The sequence below is a fragment of the Xiphophorus hellerii genome, chromosome 23 (genome assembly GCF_003331165.1).
Source record: "Xiphophorus hellerii strain 12219 chromosome 23, Xiphophorus_hellerii-4.1, whole genome shotgun sequence".
Classification (NCBI taxonomy): domain Eukaryota; kingdom Metazoa; phylum Chordata; class Actinopteri; order Cyprinodontiformes; family Poeciliidae; genus Xiphophorus; species Xiphophorus hellerii.
Genome location: NC_045694.1, coordinates 7,098,653 through 7,117,911, shown reverse-complemented (window position 1 = coordinate 7,117,911; position 19,259 = coordinate 7,098,653). Strand labels below are relative to the sequence as shown.

General features: G+C 37.8%; 1 protein-coding gene across 1 annotated transcript; it reads right to left on the bottom strand.

Moving 5' to 3' along the window:
- Positions 1 to 1,003: 1,003 nt before the first annotated feature.
- On the bottom strand, positions 1,004 to 18,924 carry tex11 (testis expressed 11; the record flags this gene model as incomplete). Its single annotated transcript, XM_032555085.1, has 28 exons — positions 1,004 to 2,585; positions 4,034 to 4,201; positions 4,710 to 4,830; positions 4,906 to 5,014; positions 6,295 to 6,444; positions 6,523 to 6,595; positions 6,783 to 6,896; positions 8,287 to 8,357; positions 8,463 to 8,540; positions 11,570 to 11,610; positions 11,709 to 11,762; positions 12,237 to 12,322; positions 13,332 to 13,456; positions 13,536 to 13,638; positions 14,397 to 14,534; positions 14,630 to 14,715; positions 15,409 to 15,560; positions 15,683 to 15,761; positions 16,327 to 16,408; positions 16,478 to 16,573; positions 16,654 to 16,711; positions 16,780 to 16,865; positions 16,986 to 17,066; positions 17,265 to 17,384; positions 17,498 to 17,578; positions 17,663 to 17,742; positions 17,889 to 17,973; positions 18,751 to 18,924. Coding segments are annotated over 28 exons (2,763 nt in total), but the record flags the coding sequence as incomplete, so codon positions are not given.
- Between the last annotated feature and the right edge of the window lie 335 nt (positions 18,925 to 19,259).

Here is a 19,259-nt window from a genome sequence, read left to right as displayed (position 1 = left end):
AAAAGAGGGAAACTCCTGCTTCATGTTTAATAGGACATCATCGCCTTCTCTCCTGCAGGACTCGCAGCTCGACATTGAAAACGATCGAAACCGTGACCCAAGACCTCTGAACCCTCTCAGCCTTTTAGTTTTTTATATTTTAATTCTTCTGCGTTTAACTCGACTGGAAGCCAGACGTCTGGGGATCCCCCTTCTCTCTTTCTCTCTCTCTCTCTCTTTCTCCTGCTCACACAGCACCTGTACACCTGCGGGCGTTTTTTTTCCTATCAGGTGTGCCCACCTGCCAGGCACCACTGCTTAACCAGCTGTCATTACCTGTGTCAAAACCAGAGTTCAGGGAATAACCGAAGGGAACAGAGCCATTTATAAACTGCTTGCAGACTGTTTCAAAACGGTGTGGTAGCTGAACAATGTAAATAAGCCCCTCCCCTCATGCGTCCCCTCCTCACCTGTGCTTCATGCATGTGTGACTCGAACTCGGACAGACAGGTTTTATAGACCGCAGACGTCAGGTAAGTAAAAGTCTGAGCTACTCCTGAGCTTCAAGCTCCGTTCGAAAATGTGCTGCAACGTCAGTATTTCTCATGGGAACGGTTAGCTAGCGAGACGGGGATCCAGTTCCCTGGAGTAGGGAACTGTCTACGTGGAATTTCTTGTCTGGGTGTATAGATTCAAAAAAGAAGATGTAAAATAAAAGCAATGCAGGCGGAACCCTCCATCGTTAGACGCTTAAAGTCGGTCCTCTCTGGTGTTCAGCGGACATCCAGCTGACTGTTAACGTGTGTACTCATACCTCGGTCAGCCGCGTCAAAGCCCAAAGAACTCAATATCACTCCTATTTCCATTGAGGTTAACGGTACCTGAACGCATCTGTGTGTGTATAACTGGCCAGGGACGTTCTGATGAGAGACATGATGCGTTTTATTTTTATTTTATTTTATGGGGGAAAGGGGTCGGGGAGGGGGACTCAGGCTTTTCTTTTTCTTTTTGTTTGTACTTTTGGGGTGATGATATGTTTCTGTTCTGGCACATTGTGCAGTAAGTGCTTGCAAACATGAACCCTTTGATTGTACAGTAGTTTCCTTCCTGTCACTGCAGGTGGTACAGCCTATCAGGACACTCGGCCTCATGGTCTTCCCTGTCCTAGTCATGAGGGAACACGGTCCTGCAACTTTTTTTGTTTGGGTTTTATTTTGGGACTTGACGAGAGTTTATTTGTTTGAAAATAAAATATGTGACTCAGTTATAATCTTGATGTGCTTGTCATTCTGCTTTAAGTGGCTCGGGCAATCAAGTGCAAATTTTAAACCCTTGGGGTTCGTTTTATTTTGGCCATAGAAATAATAAGTCTAAGGAACATAAATAATGTATTTTTCAAATTTGTAAGCCTTTAAATGATGGTTTTAGTGATTAGTTTTGTTTTTCTCTTCCTTTTTTCCCCTATAAAAATGCAATGTTTTAGGGGAGTCAAATGTTTGCAACATCGATCAATTTTTGATATTTAGGCAAAATTGTTTGTCCTTTAGACACAAAAAAGAAGCTCCTATAAATAATGCCATAGAAACATTGTGTATTGATGTACGTTTTCCATCCTGTGTGTATGGAGGGCCAAAAGGGACAAAATTAAACAATATATAATTAAATCATTTTAAAAAATGCACCATGAAATAAATAGTTTAATAGGTACTGCAGTTAATTTAATTGCATGTTACATTTAGTTAAACATAACTTTAAATAAATGCTTAATTTTACCATTTAATAAATGTCATTAAATGGTTAAAATACAAACTTACAATTGTGGATGAAGATATTTAATTTTCTGTCAACTCACCAATCAAAGTCGAGGGGCGGTGCTAAAACTGGTCTGTAGTTTTAATTTTAATCATTTAATGAGATTTTATACATAAACTGTAAAACATTAAATTAAACCTTTATTTCAATGTTGCATTTAATTCATGATTTAATTATGTATTTTTAAAATTTTGTCCCTTTTGGCCTTCCATATAATTGGCAGAAACACCGATTCTAACCAAATGTTTTGCGTGAAGTTTTAAAAGTTAACATTTCTCCACACTTTGCCACCAGATGGGAAACAGAGCATGAAATTTATAGGGCATTTGAACACAAAGGAATGAAAAGTAAAGCTAGATTTAAAAAAAAGTTTTTTAAATGAGTCAACAGGATAAAAAAAACTTCAAATGGAAACATTAATATGCATATAAAACAATACTATTACATTTCATCCAAAATACAAAATCTAGCAAGTTTTTATGGAATTTATATTCAGACAAAGATATGGGAAAAAAACAGGAGGGTTTAATAGTTCACTAGAAAATGAATGAAAAATCGTCGGCAAACTTTCTGAACAGATCAAGCTGTAATAAATACTGTCGTCTTCCAGGAAGCCCGGATATTTGAACGTAAAGAACTTTTACCTGTAACAAACTGATGGGATGAACCTGCTAGGTTCTCCTTCACAACACAGAACATCGAGGTGAGAAGAACTGAGCGTTTTACTCCTCTGTGTGGATGTTTTTCTTCGCTTTGTCCAGTCTGTCCAGGATTTCACTGTAGAGCCCACTCATCTGTGGAAACAAACATTTAACTTGATTTTTATTATTTTTTAAAGCATCATGAGCTGAAAACACATCACAAAAATTTCACTCTTCATCAATCATCACAAGTATACAGGTACTTCTCAAAGAAATATCAAAGAAAAGTAGATTTTTTTCACTAATGTTGGCCTTGGTTGGGGCTCCTTTTGCATGAATTACTGCATCAATGCAGTGTGGCATGGAGGCAATCAGCCTGTGGTTCTGGAAGCCCACACTGCTTCTAGATTCCCATCGATTATCTGTGGGGTTAAAGGTCAGGCCAGTACCACCACGGGCGTTGGACCAGCTTTGGTACACTGTGGGTCGGTACCAAGTCATATCTCTGAAGTTTGTCAGCAGGGGGAAGCAGGAAGTGCTCTAAAACCTCCTCTCAAACGGCTGCGTTGACTTTGGACTTCATAAAAACGAGCAACATGGATTCTGTTTCTCCGCTCTTCCTCCAGATTCTAATTACCAAGTAAAATGGAAACTTTACCTTCATTTGGGAAGGTTTTAGACGTCACAATCTTCTCAAGGCTGCAGTTATCCCTACTGCTTGTATGCCTTTTTCCTATACGTTTTTCCTACAACTTAACTTTCTATTAATATGCTTGTTTATACGCTCTAAACACTGTTCTATACATGGCTAAGCCTTTGTGGAAAATAACTCTTAAGTAATAACATTTTCTAAGACGATTTGTTTTATTAGCAGTAAATCAGAATTAAAACTGAAGGCCTGCGCTAACCACACTACATATCCCATAATACACCTCTAGTTACTGGACAGTGTTGGTAATGCTGGAAAAACAATGCATCTGTATGACTTACTTTTTTTTTTATTACTGAAATAAATTCACTTTTCTATAATTTTCTGAAATTCAAGTACGACGATTTATTAGGGCCATTGCAGATGGAAAGAAAATGGAAAAGTAATTTTCTGCCAGAAATTTTCTAGGACAATTTGTTGGAAATTTATGAGTTTCAAAAGTCAAAAATCTGCCAGAAAATTTTGAAATAAATCTCAGAAATTTTCTAGAAAATACATTCCGAAAAATTAAAAATGTTTTCTTTTGTTCTATCTACAATGGCCCCAATATGCCGTTCTATGCACGAACACTTATGTTTACTTGCAAAAAAAAGAAAACACACGTTTACAGATTTGAGTCCAATAAGAATGATGACTATACGGAAGACTACTAGTGCCACTGAAAAATTTGATAATTTATGCATCATCAGGCAAATCTAATCTTAAAAGTATCACGTGAGAAGAAACAATTATGTGATTATTTTTATATGCTAACAACATAATTGACATACCTGTTTGGTTATTTATTTGGATTTTGACATAAATTGACAGAATTAGAATTTTGAGAAAAATGTCCAAAGTTTATCATATTTTTGGACCTAATCCTTTTCCGTACATGACTCCGATGCTCTACCTGCATCTCGTAGCTCTCCCGCAGAGACCCCAGGTGTCGGATGAAGCTCATGGCGAGGCCGCACCACTTCTCGGCTTCGTGGTACTGGGCCAGGCTGTACAGCAGAATCCCGGCGTTCCACGCCTGAGTCAGCAGCCACAGCGTCTCCATCTCTGGAAAGCCGTCCGGCTGCGGAGGAAAGCAGGAAGATGTTAGAAAAAAGGCTTTTTAGCAGCGGCCACCTGGATTGACTAAAGTTCCCTTTACTCAGAAACTTTCATCAAATCCTGCCATTTTGTGTGTTAACCTTTTTACTAACTCGTTTTAATAATTTCATTCATATTCTGTAACACTTTTAATCTTGTCCCTTTACTTTGATCCAAAGATTTCGACAGCTTTCAAGTAATAACTGCCTCTGAAAGGGGAAATATGCAGCGCCTGAAAGGCAGTGTGATGTTTCAATAATCCCACATCTCTTTCAGAGGCGCTGCTCACCGGGAGTGGGACGATTTCTGCAGAACATTAACATTCAAATTGGCAGGAAGGGGTGGTGAATGGAAGCATCTGCTAATTGAAGTGTGGCTGAAAGCCCATTGATAAAAAAAAAAAAAAAAAGAGGTTTCCAAGAAACAGCGGGCAGCGGTAGAGTGGAGAAGAGGGGGTTAATTATGGAGCAGTTCTGTTGGCGCTGGCTCACCGCGGCTGAGATGATGGACAGAGCGTCCTCGAAGTAATCCCACAGCTCCTGCAGCACGCGGCTCTCCACCTCGGACACGCCGCTCGGCAGGGACAGCTTGATCAGGCTGTGGACGTACTTACTAAGACGGAGACGCACAATTAGAAATTCTGGTTCTAGAAATAAAGAAGCATGTTTTCATGTGGCGCAGCGCTGCCTGCAGTGCGTCGGGTCGGCCTGGGGTTGCTTCCTGTGCAGGGAGAGAGCGGCTCTCAGGGCCTTCTTGCAGAGCTGAGGGAAGTGGGCTGGAGGCTCCATGGCTAAGCCTTCATTAAGAAAAAAACCCAATAAAAACAGAATAAATACTTAAAACTGCAGTATGTAACTTTTATCAAAAATATTTGATGAACCTGTCTTTATGTTATGACAATATGAGGCATAAAATCTGTGGGGAAAAAAAACAGCTCCTCTGCCTTCTCCCAGTGCTAACTAGAAACAACCAATCAGAGGCAGGATTGCCAACCAATCAGAGGCAATCCTGCCTCTGATTGGTTGTTTTTGGACTGGAGCGGCAATAGTAGTTCAGAGCTGAGGCAGATGAGATCTGTCTTCTCACGGATTATCTGTCTTGTACTACACTGTCACATGGTCATAGATTTAACAAATATTTTTAAAATATTTTTTTACAAAGGTTAAATACTGCAGTTTTAAGTAATAACGTTTCAGATAGGATTAAAGAAAATCTCATATTTTCTGATTAGGCCGGTAGAAATAACAAATTCTGCTGGATGATAAATTGTCCCAGAAATTATTGCGATTATATTGTCCATTTTCAAGTCATATGTTGATAATAGCAAACTAATGGAAGTGTGCCCTCTCAAAGGTCAATAAACATGTAAACACTGTAAATGGAGGATATAAAAGATATTAATCATCACAATGGAAGTTATCAAGCTTATTTTTATTTATTGTGCAATTAATTGCTTTACTACTTATTTCTGATTTTAATCAATACTTTTTTTTCTCGCTTTCTTTTCTAATGAAGAAATTACATTTATTTTATTTATTTCAATCGACCCTTTCGTTAGTTTTGCAATTTGTAGAATTGGGGCCAGACTACGAGAATTTTGGTTTAATTACGATAACATAATTATAACAAAAATAAACATGCAATTTTAGTAGAAGAAAGTCTTAAAAAATTGGGAGGAAAAAGTTTCTTTTTTGATAAGGTTGGATAATCAATTATTTTAGTGTAAAATTACTACTTCATTCTCCAGATCTTATGACTTAATTCTTGTAATATTAAGACTTTATTCTGTATTATTTAGACTTAATTGTCATACAACTTTATTCTCATATTACTATGACTGTATTATTATATTATGACTTTATTCTTGAAATAAAAAAGAAACAAAATATTAAAGGGACCATTAAATTTTGATTTCTAGTACCAAATGGATAGAAGTTGTAAAACACGCTTGTCAAACAAGATGGAGGGCCTTGGATGAAAAAAAAAAATAAATCCTGATTTTCCAAAACTTAAATCTTCAAAACCCACTGATAAAATCAGAGTTAGTTTCCTCTGATTAAATGAGTGTTTATTAACCTGCCATGGTCTCCAACACTTTGGTTTCAACGTGTTCCAGCTCTAGGACAGACTCCAGAATCGTCTCCACCTTCGGATCGCTCAGCTTTGCACGAGCCTCGAACTCGTACAGCAGCAGCAGGGAGTCTGTCGGGTCCGCTGGAAGGTTGCCTTCAAATCCATTTAGACAAATATTTGTTGAACTAGCTCCCACTTCCTGTCGGTTTCTGTTATTTTCGCTTGCTGTACCTGATGCTTTCAGGGTTTTGCAGACCTCCCAACAGGCCTGAATGTGCTCCAGAGCCAGAGTGAGATCCTCCGCCTGTGAAACCAACACAAGGATTTACTGGCGCCATCTAGTGCCCGGCTCTCCTCCCGATGCAAGACGCCCATGCCAACGCCAGTAATGTGGTTAGTCACCTCTCCTCCTCTCCACTGGTCTTGGTACATTTCCATCCTTTTTGATGGTGAGTGTGCTAAATGTAGAGGATGAGGAGTGGGTGGCACACCTGGGTGGAGTGAGGAGACTTCCTGCAGAGCTCCAAAGAGGCAGCAGCTGCCATCAGCAGAGACGTCCTCTGGCCCATGAGCAGAGCGCGGTCAGGAGGGCACAGCAGGGAGAGCTTTAAGGTCAAGCAGAAAAACAAATTATTTATCTCTGGCAACTAAAGGAAGACAGGAATGCACTGCTTTAACTCAGTTTAACCTGAAGTGAAAACATTTATGTTCTGATGAAATTATTTTAGCAACTGCTAAAGAAGACATGAATAAAAATGAGATAATGTTGGAAAATACAACCACTGTCCAGCTGAAACCAGAGGTTTACATTAGGAGTGCAACGATTGTAGTTTTCTAGCAGATCGCTGATTACCGATCTTTAAAAATCCTGACCTGCCGATTCTGATTTTGGCTGATACCAATTTTTTAAATTTTTGTCTGAAATGTTGCTAAATATAGCAAGAAAGCCGCTGAGTTGACAACAGTGAGTGATTTCAAACGTGCAGACATGACTTGGTGGGTCGGTCTGCCAGTCAAACCTCTCACTGCAGAGCAGAAGAGGACAGTGGCTGATTTCTAGACTTTTGTTGAGAAAGATAAGATCCTCTTCACATCCAAGTATCGGCTGATCACTGATCTCCCAAAATTAAGGAAATTGGCACCAATAAATCAGTCCACCCCTAGTACACCAGATAAAAATACCTTTTTGTTCTCACTGTCTGAAGTTAAATCAGGCCAACCTTCTCTTATTTTAGGTCAGTTCTAACTACTAAAATTATTTATCTTTGCTAAAACATAAATAATTGTATGTTTTCAGATAAAGAATCTATAAGAGATTTATTTACTCATGTCTTTAATATCAGAAGTTTACATACAGAATGATTATTGTCTCTTTAAATAATGACATGACGATGTCATGGCTTTTAGAAACAGCTTTTAACCACTAAACCCTGTTAATAAAATTTTATAAATATATTAAAATATGCATATAAACACAGAATTCAATTCCTTTTTTAAATAGGAAAATAAACATTTTATTGCCTTCTGTGCAATAACCTAGCATTCTTTTAGTCAATTCGAGCCGGTTCAGGTTAAAACTTTACCACTGAAAAAGTTTTGGGTAGAACATATTTACAGACAAAGGTGCTTTCATCTGAAGTGTAAAATGTATAATATGTATTTTGTACAACTTGGGCTTAATTACTGTTCTGAATATGTTGTTTTATCAGAAAATGACACATTTGGAGTCTGCATACTCCAGTTAACAATCAATAGTTTCATCCCTTGGTTCATCCCCATTTTTGGAGGGAATCGAGCCAAGCGCTGGCACTCCGGCTCTCCTGACGCCTCGTATATATATTTTTTAAATTAAGTTAACAATGCATTGTAAACAAACAGGTCTAAGTTATGTAAAATGCTAAAAAGGTGAACGGTAAAACTGTCTCTTGTCAAAGCAACATTTAATTCCTTAATTGTGCCTAAGTCAGCCATGACGGGGTCAACCGGCACACTTACCCGGTAGGACAGCACAAAGAAATCCCTCATTCCGTCAGGTCTGCTCTCGCACTGCAGAGCCGAGTTCCAGGCTGCAACAGAAGCACCCACACACCGACAAAATGAGGCTGCCGCAAGATTTTAGGTGATAGCACAGCGTGTCATATTAAAGTGGCAAGGAAAGAAAGAGTCGGTACCAATCTTTCTGAACCAGTTAGCGTCCTCAGCGCGCCGCTCAGCAGTCGTATGAGACTGGTGTGAAATTGTGTGCAGAGCTGTTGGGAGGAGAAAACTTTCAGGGTTATGGAGACCTTAGAGGAAATGCGAAGTAAAACGGCTGAAACCAGATATTTACATACACCAGGGGCGTCAAACTCAGTAAATGTTCTTAAAGGTCGGGTTGTGCCTCAATGTATTGATAAAATTAAGCTGTTAAGAAGAACAATCACAGGATTTTGTGATTGTTCTTGTGTTTTTTTGTAATCAAAATCACAGACTTGGTGGTGCTAATTCAGAAATATTCCTAAGGAATTTTTGGGATATTTGCGCTAATGTATCATGTAAAATGTGACTTTTTGTTACTCGCCGTATCAATCACAGAATATAATTCGACATCAACTAAGGCTGAGGCAGCAATCTCTTAAACCCGGTGTTTTTGAACAATTTTAAGAAAGAATTGCAGTATAATCAGAAATAATATGGGGATTTGTTGATTTTGTGTGGATTTTTCAGATTTGTGAAAAACTGGACGGATTTATTGATGTAATTTAGAGTGTCAAGAAAACTGGCATAAGGGTATGAGATCTTTCCAGGCACACGCAGAAAAAGATGCATAATGGCTTGGAAGAAATAAAGTGATCCTGTGGTTTGATTAAAAGTTAATTAAGTTGAATATGTCTGAATAATATGAGTATAATTAAGTTGAATATGTCTGAATAATATGAGTATAAGTAATCACTCAGTAACCTTCTGCAAAGAATCTCTGATTAATGATCTGTAATGATTTAACTATGTAATGATTATGTTACTGATTAACAATAAGAAAGAGATGTGATTTATTGTCAGTGAATGTGAAGTTGTGAACATTTGAAATCAATTCACAGGTTTAACGATAGGTTGAATATGTTCAATGAGTTATAATAAAGGATAGTGAGTTATAGACAGAGAGGAATGCAGTACAGCCCTGAAACAGGAAATGTCGCAAGCAGTTCTGAACAGATGGCCAAAGCGCACAGGATGGGTGGTGCGGTGAGTTTGGCTGAGGCAACGGAAAAAGGGGAAGTACGGGAACTTCCACTACGGTCAGCAAAAACAGGTTGAGAAATGTGGGGACTTTTTCATGAGAGACAGCAGATGTGAAGCAAGTCACGTAGACCAAACCTCCCCATACACACACATGGTGGAAGAGAGGCATAAAAAGGGGCTGAAAAGAGGAACCAGTTGTTCCCAGTCCGGCGGCGCAGAAGGAGAGACAACTTGCAGAAGCAGATTGAGCTACGGACCGCACTTCAGAACCACGGGGAAGCTCGGACTTCACACCGCTAAGAAAGGACTGGGTCCCATCGCCCCATCTCTGGTTCTTTATTCGACCGTTGGTCTCGTCTCAACCCAGCCATCTCAAACTCTGCAACAAGACTTGGAGGAAGGACAAAGGTCCCTCAGGGATGAGGAATTGGGTTTCACAAAAAGGATTCGGACCCGTTCCGCTTTGTTTCCTTTCTACGGAGGGCTTTTCCACACAAGGCAAAGACCTCAACCAAGGCTGCTAGAAATTCCTGTTGCCAGAAGATCCACCATCGTCTGGGTATGAGTTGAATCTGCTCACTGAAATTCCATTTCAGAACGTGCGACTTGACTCTTAGGGAAAGGAGACAGGGTAGTATGGTTGTACATGTAAATTTTATTACACTGTTTTTTGAATTATATACGATTGATTATTGATTTGTATGTACGCATATCCCTGCTTAAGCTTGCTTAATAAATTTATACTATAAAATTCTAACGAGGTTGGTGGACATTGGAATTAATAGAGTCATTTAATCTTTGTCCAGTTCTTTTAATTAAGGTAAAACTAATGTACATGATTCCAGTAAATAGGAGGCTTCATAATTTCCTTTGGTGAGAGTAAATAATGACCCTGGGACTTACATCTAAGTCACTAAAACTAATCTAGCCGGTTCCAAGTGCAAGTTATGATTTAGAAAGTGGGCTACCGTTAACAGAAGTGGTTATTGGAATTATGCAGCTGCGAGGGCTACTCAGCTGATTGTTTCTTAACTGTAAAGGGTCATAACTTCTGGATTGGAGGTAGTTAGGGCTAGACGAATCACTTTCGCCACCAGTTTAAATAGATTATCTCTTATAGAGTACTTTTAGGGTAATACCCAGGTCTCAGAGATTTTCCGGACCTGTTAGACGGAGAACTGGTCAGTAGGCAGCCCTGTGAAGTAGTGAGGAGTGGGCGGGGCTGACTATTGCAGGATAACCTTCAAGAGTCAAGCGGGCCATATAAGAATCTACGGCGGGCCAGATTTGGCCCCCGGGCCTTGAGTTTGACATGACATACACTGAATAAAAAGATGCTTAACTTTTTCCACTTATATTAAATAAGACTAAACTTTCTGAGTGAGTTTTAAAAACTTTGAAGGCCTGTTTAACGCAAGAAGGATGACGACTAGATCAGAAATGAAACTATTATTTAATTGGTGGAAACAATCAATAGTGACAAATAAATTATTAAAATAATCATCTACTAATCTAGTAATTGATTAGTTGTTAAATGGCGTACACAGACTCAGAAAAATGCTATTTGCTGAAAGAACAACATATTGAGAGCAAATATTAAGACAAAACTGTCTTAAATAAAAGATTTTTTAAAAATCTTAATATATCTGTTAAATATGCTCTAACAAAAATTCCCCAATTGGCATAGTTTTAGCTCCACCTGGTTCAAATCTCCTATTAAGAACCTTTTGCTATCCAATTATCAATCGATTAATTCATAAATAATTAACAGATTAGCTTTATACTGTTGATGTTAGAAGGATTTTTAAAGCTGTTTATGTCCCCCATTCGGTAGATATTGATGCATTATTTATCAATTAAAATACTTACTGACATACCCAGATACTGCCTAAAATTAGAAATTTTCCCCATCCAAACATACTGCACTATTTTGTCGTGTTTATTAAAATGTTATAAATAATATTGGTAATCCTAGATGACATTAAATATAAAAAATCTAGAGTGAAATAAATGTAAATCCATCTGGTTTCAGATGTTTATTAGTTATAAATCTGCTCACCCTGTTTCAGATACGGCAGGAGTTTGTCCAGATTCACATCCCTGCAAGGATTGATTGTTTTAGATGTATAACCTTAACCTTAACCAAAGATTACATTATATAATTAGTTTTTTATTTATTTTTTTACATTTTGCCTCACCTCAACTGATCAGCTGAGTTTTCTGCTGAGGAGAACACGAGTCGGACCAAACACCTGTGAAAATAAAAACAAAGAACCCGGCGCTGACCTCGTTTTCTTTCACCTACTAACATTGTTATACAGAAACACAGTTTCTGTGGGAAAGCTGGAGAAAATGGGTCAGTGGATCATTGGAGGTGACCGAGAAGCAGAATCACTACAATCTGTAAGGCACACCAGCTAAAAATAATTACTTTATTTATGCAAATCCAGCAACAGACCCACCAAGCACTGAAATTTTATACCTGACATCATTTTATATAATTTATATTTAATATTGAACTGTTGCTTTTAAGTTTACAAAGGTAAATGAATAAAAAAATAACATCCTGTTGCAACATCCACTATGAAAAGTGAAAACAGAGCAAGAAGTTACTCAATAATTACAAAAACATTCAAGGCTGTATTCATTAAATCAACAATACAAGCTGCAAACAATATGTCATTCTCCTCATTATTAACACATAAGTATAAATATATTTTACTGACCTAAGACCCATCAGAACGTGAACTTCGTCTTTTGAGTTCTCACATAAAACCTCCAGAGCTTTCACTGCAGTTTCCTGTCTTCCATTCTGTCACAAACAAACAAACGTTCCCATCATGAATGTTCAAAATGATCAGACATTATTTAACTGTAATTATCAGTTAAATAATCAGTTTAACCTCAAAAATCTATTCATATCCTGTGAATTTTATGAGATAAAAAGCAATTAACTGTGAAAGGAAGTAGTATATATGTCTATAAAAATATATATATAAAAAGTGTGGCAGGCGTTTGTATTCATTGAAGTAAAATGTAACGATTCCTTGAATGACTTGAGTATCTCGATTATTAAAATTCGTAGAGGAAAATTACCTCCCTCGAAGCTTTGTTAAATTATGTTTTATTATTTAGTGCACCGTGTGGCGGCCGGGTGATTATTTATGTTCTCTCTTCCGCCTTCGAGTTGTTGACAAAAGCTAAGTGTTAGCAGACCAATTTTCAAGTTCGGTCTGGGTGGATTTCATTGATTGATGATAATGTCCGCCTTTCTTTCGTTTTTAGAGCCAATGTTGATATCCAACGATAATACTGAGTATGGCAGTATTTACCAATGTTTTATTTGATAAATTTTTTTATTTCACTACTCAATTAATAATCAGAATAATCGATAGAATACTCAATTACTAAAATAATCATTTACAACATCTCTACATTGAAGTCTGTCTTGGTAATGTGAAAAAAGTTAAAAACTTCTACAAGTCATTGTATATTTGCTTGCAGTTTGATCATATGAACATAAAGAATGCTACACATTTAAATGTTTTGAGCTTTTCAAGATGGAGTACGTTTGATTCATGTTATTACTCCTCCTGCCCAACAACATATGGTCCAAGTGACGACATCATGATTCCTCATCACCGTCCTACACATAAACACGCTCATTTGTGTTGAACTGAACTTGTGTCCGAACTGCAAGGAGCACTGATAAGGCGCTCTAATCAACATAATAACACCACGGCACTGGGAAATGTGATGAATTTTCTATTAGACCTAATCTCGTGATTGGAACGAGTAACGAGCGTTGTGATGAATTCTACCTCCAGAGCAATCTGAGCTGCCAGACAGAGGAGACAGGAAGCTGCGCTCTCTGATAGCAGCAGCCTGTCTTCGCTGGATACAGGCGACTTGGACAGGACTCCCATCGCATTCAATGCCTCTACAGCTGTTGCAAAGAAACAACACAAATAATTTGCTGAAGAAAACAAAATGGTCTCAATAAAGTTATAGTTTAATGTATATACCTTTCTGTACGTTGTCGTCCTGAACAGCAATCTTGTAAATGCAGAACTGAGTGAAGATACTCTCAGGATCAGACCTTTCTGCTTCTTTAATTGCTTCTTTAGCCTGAGGACACAAATGTAAACAATTTTCAGAAAATTACTATTGATATTTAACATTTTGTGCTTTTTTTAATACTTTCATTTATATCTCTACTGTTTCTCAAAACAGAACAAACGCTTTAAAAAAAAACATCCAGCCATTTTTTGTCAAGTTAATGTTTTTTGGTGTCTGGAAAATGAGCCGTTTCAAAAACCTCCAGAATGCAACATCATCGAGCAACCCCAGCAAAGCCCAGATCGTTACCTAGCAACCCAAACTGAGCTCCAGCACCTTTAGGTCAGCTAATTTTACCGTCGTATCTGCTGTACAATGGCTGCTAGAAAAGACGAGTGTTGTGTTTTTGACTTACCATTCAGAAACCATTTGACGCATTCTTGTTGGTTGTGCAGGAGGCTCCATTTCTGCTTTTCAAATATGTGCGGTTGTATAACTGCGCTTCGTTTTGCAGCTATTTTCATGTGCAGGTATAGAAGTTGGCCAGAAGCAGCTTATTTGTGTTTAAAGTGACAAGGGGCCCTAAAACGGGTCATTCTGAAAGGAGCTCAAAACAGGCAGAACTGACCAGACTAAAATCTCATTATCTAAGAATGATTTTGTGCAAAAAATGTAATGAACATGTTTTGTATAACTCATGGACCTATCCTAACCTGTTTAAGTAAGCATTATAAGTCACATTTAACAAAAATCAGCTGATTTGATGTGCATTAACTACTGCAGCAGAATAATTTCAATCAGAGCAGCTGATGCTTGGATAATTTTACCTTTTCTAACTGCTGCAGGTGCAGCAGGCAGGACGCTCTGTTCCTCTGCAGCTTGGCTAGATTTGGCTCCATCTGACCTGCCTTGAAGAAGCTGAAGGAGTAGTTATACCACTGTAGAGCCTCTGCATAGTTACCAGCCTGAAATGACAAAGCAGAGACAATCAGCTGGAAGAGGTTTTTAATCAAATGGTATTAAATCAGATTTTTTTTTTGGTAAAATAAGTTCAACACACCTCAAAATGTTTTGACGCCTGATCCCACAGTATGACATGCAAACTGGTCAGCGCATCTGGAGTGAGCTGTTTACCACTGTAGTGGCCTGTGGGAGGTAAAACTGATTTTTACATAAAGGGTTTGTAAAGTTTTCCAAGGTTTTTCAAGCATTTTCAAGGTTAAGTTGTTTTTTTTTACTTTTCCAGCACAAATAAACTAGAAAAAGATAGTTTCAATTTACTATGCTTTCATATCATTTATTGCTGTTATTAATAATGTCTTGAGATAGAATCCTACATTTTACAGCAGGGACAAGGTAAACTAAAATATAAAAAACTGTTTTGAAATCGTCCATTTCACTGGTCAAAGAACAAAACACTAATTTAACAAGAAATATCCACAATTTCAATAACTTTGTTTAAGGTGTAAAACATTACCCAACATTTCAGATTACACAGATCAGTAAGTTATGAAGCCACAAGGAATAATAAGTAATCAAACATAAAATAAAATAATGCTATTGATAAATTTTCTGGCATTTAGCAAATAAAATAAATTTGGGAGTTCTAACTAACCAAAACAAAAAAAAACAATAGAAGTTTAGTCTGATTTAACTTCAGACAGTGAGAAAAAAATATATATTTATTTATTTTTAAACATCTGGTTTCAACTGTAAATGTTTTCCAAATTTAGGCTTTCGATCAATCGCTAGAAGGCTCTTTACTACCAATTTTAAGCACCTGCATAAAAAAATGCAGCACAGTTGCAATAATTAAAAATAATCTGATTGCAACAGTACCAGTGATGATGTCTTCTATCTTCTGTTTGGCCAGCAGCTCTTTGTTTCTCTGCAGCAGCAGCTCAACGTGCAGCACAAGAGCAGCGCCCAGGTCAGGGGACGAGCCAAAGTGCTGACACACACACTTCAAATACTCAAACGCCAGCATTTCTCTACAATAATCACAAAAACATCCCAGTTTAGGCTGGACAGGAGGGTTCGTGTACATGTATACATGTCAATTTATTGTTAGGGGTAAATAAAGGTGGAAAATAAATCAGGATTGTTTTTTAACCTGTCTTCAGACATGAGAAGTTTCGCTGCGCTCTGACAGACTTCAAGAGGAACTTGTGATTCCAGCATCTCATCAAGTCCTGGAAAAATGTTTGCAAAACGCTTTAAAATGTGAATCTCAAAGTCATCTGTAGAACTTTTTTTCACATTTTGTAACAATAAAACCACAAATACCATCATATTTTATTTGGGTTTGAGAGTGATGCAAATTACACATGGTTTAGAATTTGTTTTTAGAAATAAAAATTTGATCATTGAGATGTGCATCAACAATGAAAATAAAATCAAAACTCTATAATTACAGCTACAAGTCTTTTGGATATAAAGTTTTGAATTTAAAGACTTTAAAGATTTTATTTTATTCACATTTTGTACATTTTTGTACTTCAATTTGCATCTTAAATGTTAAGTTTTCCTTTCACCTCCCAGTTATGCGCCACTTTGTAATGTTCTACCAGATTAAATTAAATTGAATTATGTCGCTGTAGCTTAAATTTAAGTGAAAAATACAAAGAAAGTCTTGTCTCCCTCCATCTTGAACCTCCCAGTACTTTCAAAGACTCCCTGAATGTTCAGGTAGCAACGCCCCTCTGTCCAATGTTAATGATATTCTATAAATAATTCATTGAGCCGTTATTAACTAACCTGCTCTGATGTGATTGTCTGAGGCCTCGGCTCTCAGGAGGATTCTTATCTTTAAATACAGTCCAGATGTGCTCACACACTCCTGCAAAATTCATACAGAGACAATCAAACACAAAGCATGACTGTCCTCTAAATCAGTCTCGTGTCTTACCTTGTTGGCCAAGATGACGGCATCGAGCGCCTTCTCCTGAAACCTCTGACAGTCCCACTCTAGATAAACTGTAGCAAGCAGACGCAAAGCTTTGGCCTATTGTGAGAAAAATGGAGCAAAGTTTAAATCTGTAACCATTTCCAGTGATTTTTCTGAACTCTGAACTTCAGTCTCACCAGAACGTCTGGTCCAGGGCCGTACTTTGCACTCGTTTTACCGATGTCGTAGCTTTGGCTGAAAAAGAAGCGTTACTGTTTTCCCTTGCTCTGTTTTTAACAACAAACATTAAATACCATATTTACCTCAACCAGAAAGTACTGTCCTCATACTTCCTCAGATTATAGGTGTCTACACCAAAGTTGTAGCACATGAGGGAGAGGTACGCCGTCTGCGTTCAGAGAGTGAGTTCACAGTTAGCTTCCCCCTCACTTTCAGCAACAATATGCACAGTGAATGTGACAAATCAATAAATAGAGTTGTAAATGTGCAAACGGAGGGATTGTTTTACATCTTTCGGTATCCGCTGCAGCATGTCTTTACATCGCTGCATGTAGACCTTGGCTTCTCCGCTATTCCCTTGGGATACGGCCTGCAACCGAGGTCAGACTTGAACTTTTATTATTCCCTGTCAGATATTAAAGATTTCCCCCTCTCATTGTTTCTCAGTTCACATTTTAGCTGTCTCACACTTCACACTGCAAGTCTGTCAGAACAGCACTTGCTGAGCTGCCAAATATCACAAGAACAAATATTCACATCGAAGGTGTCGAACATCACATGCGCTCACCGACTCTGCCTGGCATGACAGAATTCGAAGCAGGTCCTTCTCCACATCCGCCTTGGAGGAAGTAACGTCGGCTGCTGCGTCGCCTCTGGACATCAGCTGGCTGTAGAGGGTTTCCAGGCTCTAGAGAGGTAGAAAACAAAGCATTTTTTCCTAAAAACACCATGTTTCTGTTTGCTCTAAACTTGCACCGACTAAAGCTCTCTCTCTCAGTCTGTGTGTTCATTTTTCTTCACCTTGACAGCAAGCCTCAAGAAATGATCTGCCATCTGGGGATTTTTGCAGTCCAGCCAGGTTCTGCCCGTTTTGCTGGCCATCTGTAAAGATCAGACACTGATAAATGGGCCTTCTCCTCATGAAATGCTGAGCGCTGGTCGAGGAGGGCCTGCAGTGCTGCTCACCAGGATCTGCTTGCGGATGGCGCCCTCTGTTGGATTCTCAGGTTCACAGCAGTAAAGCAGACTGCATGCGACATGACGAACTGCGTGATGGAAATGTTTGAATATGATGCAACATTACTGCCACTAATTCTGTTCACAGCCTTCCTTCTGAGTCTAAACTTCACATCTATCAGCATGAATACTGTTAAAGTTTACATTTAGGCAGATCATGAGATTAGAAGTGTACCTTTGGCTTTTTGAACTTTACTCAGAGCACCACCGGCGTTTTTGGTCACCGACCAGTTCCACAACTGGATGGCACACTCTTCAAGCTGGAAAAGTTACAGAGAATCAATGATGAAACTCACAAATATAGTTCTTTATAAAGTGTTTAATACATGCAACTGAGTCAGAACTAAACAATATAGATAAAAGTCTTGAATTAAACGGCACATTATAAGTATGAAAGCAGTTAAAACTTTCAGGTTGTTAAAGTATTAACAACTTTAAAGTTTTACTATGTTACAGTTGTTTTTTATGTGGAAGTAGGAGTAGAAATAGAAGGAAAAGGATGTGTGGTTATTTTAATTTTTACAAATTAAAATTTGAAAATGTGCCTTGGATTTGTATCCACTCAATTGGGATTTTATTTAATAGATGAAAACAATATTTTATGCTTAATTGTGAGGTGAACAAAAATTATTTTGTTTTCAGAAATATAAATCTGAAAAGTGTGGCATTTAGAAGTAACTCTCCTTGTTTTCAGTGGAATTGCAACTGCAAGTCTTTTGGAGATTTTCCTACCCGGTTTTCATATCGAAAGATCAAAATGGCTGCCCTCGCTCTTTGCAAAACAATGTGTTGCCACAGATTTTCAATTGAATGTAGGTGCTTGAGTTGAACCATTCTAATAATATAATATATTGTCATGTAAACCGTTAGATTGTAGCTCTGGCTGTAAAATGGACCAGTCTCCCACTGCCAACTGTATAATGACAAATTTTCCAAGGTATTGTTAATATATTTTGTTTGTTTTCTTACATTTACTTGTCTAGAACAGCGTCAACTAGTAAAATTGGCTATAAATCATGTCCAACAATCTAATCTACCTGTGAATGTGGTATTTTTGACAAAACATCTAATCCAGACACTTTAGAGAAGAGTTTCTCAATGGCCTCATCAAAATCTGGCATCTGTGTCTGCAGCAGGTTATCTGTGAGAGCTGAGCAAGTAAAAAAGAAAGAGGACAAGTCAACAGGATAATGAGAGTAAAGACATACGTTTCATGACATGCGTAAAGGCAAAAGAGTCTGTAGGGATAGCTCCAGAGAGGATTTAAGAAAATAAAGTTATCTAATCACATATGTTTTCCAGCTTCAGTATCTTTATTTTCATTATGATCCACCCACCATCCACCAATAATTACACAAGTTTGAAAAGCCTAAATATTGCAGTCTTTCACGTGGGCCAGTTCTAATGTTGTCAGGATTTTAAAAAATCAATAATGTGGTACTTTACTTAGCTTTTATAAATCAAATACATTTATAAACAAACTGGGTTTTAGATATTCAAATTAATTACAAATATAAAAATCCAAACCAAATACTTTGTTCATTAT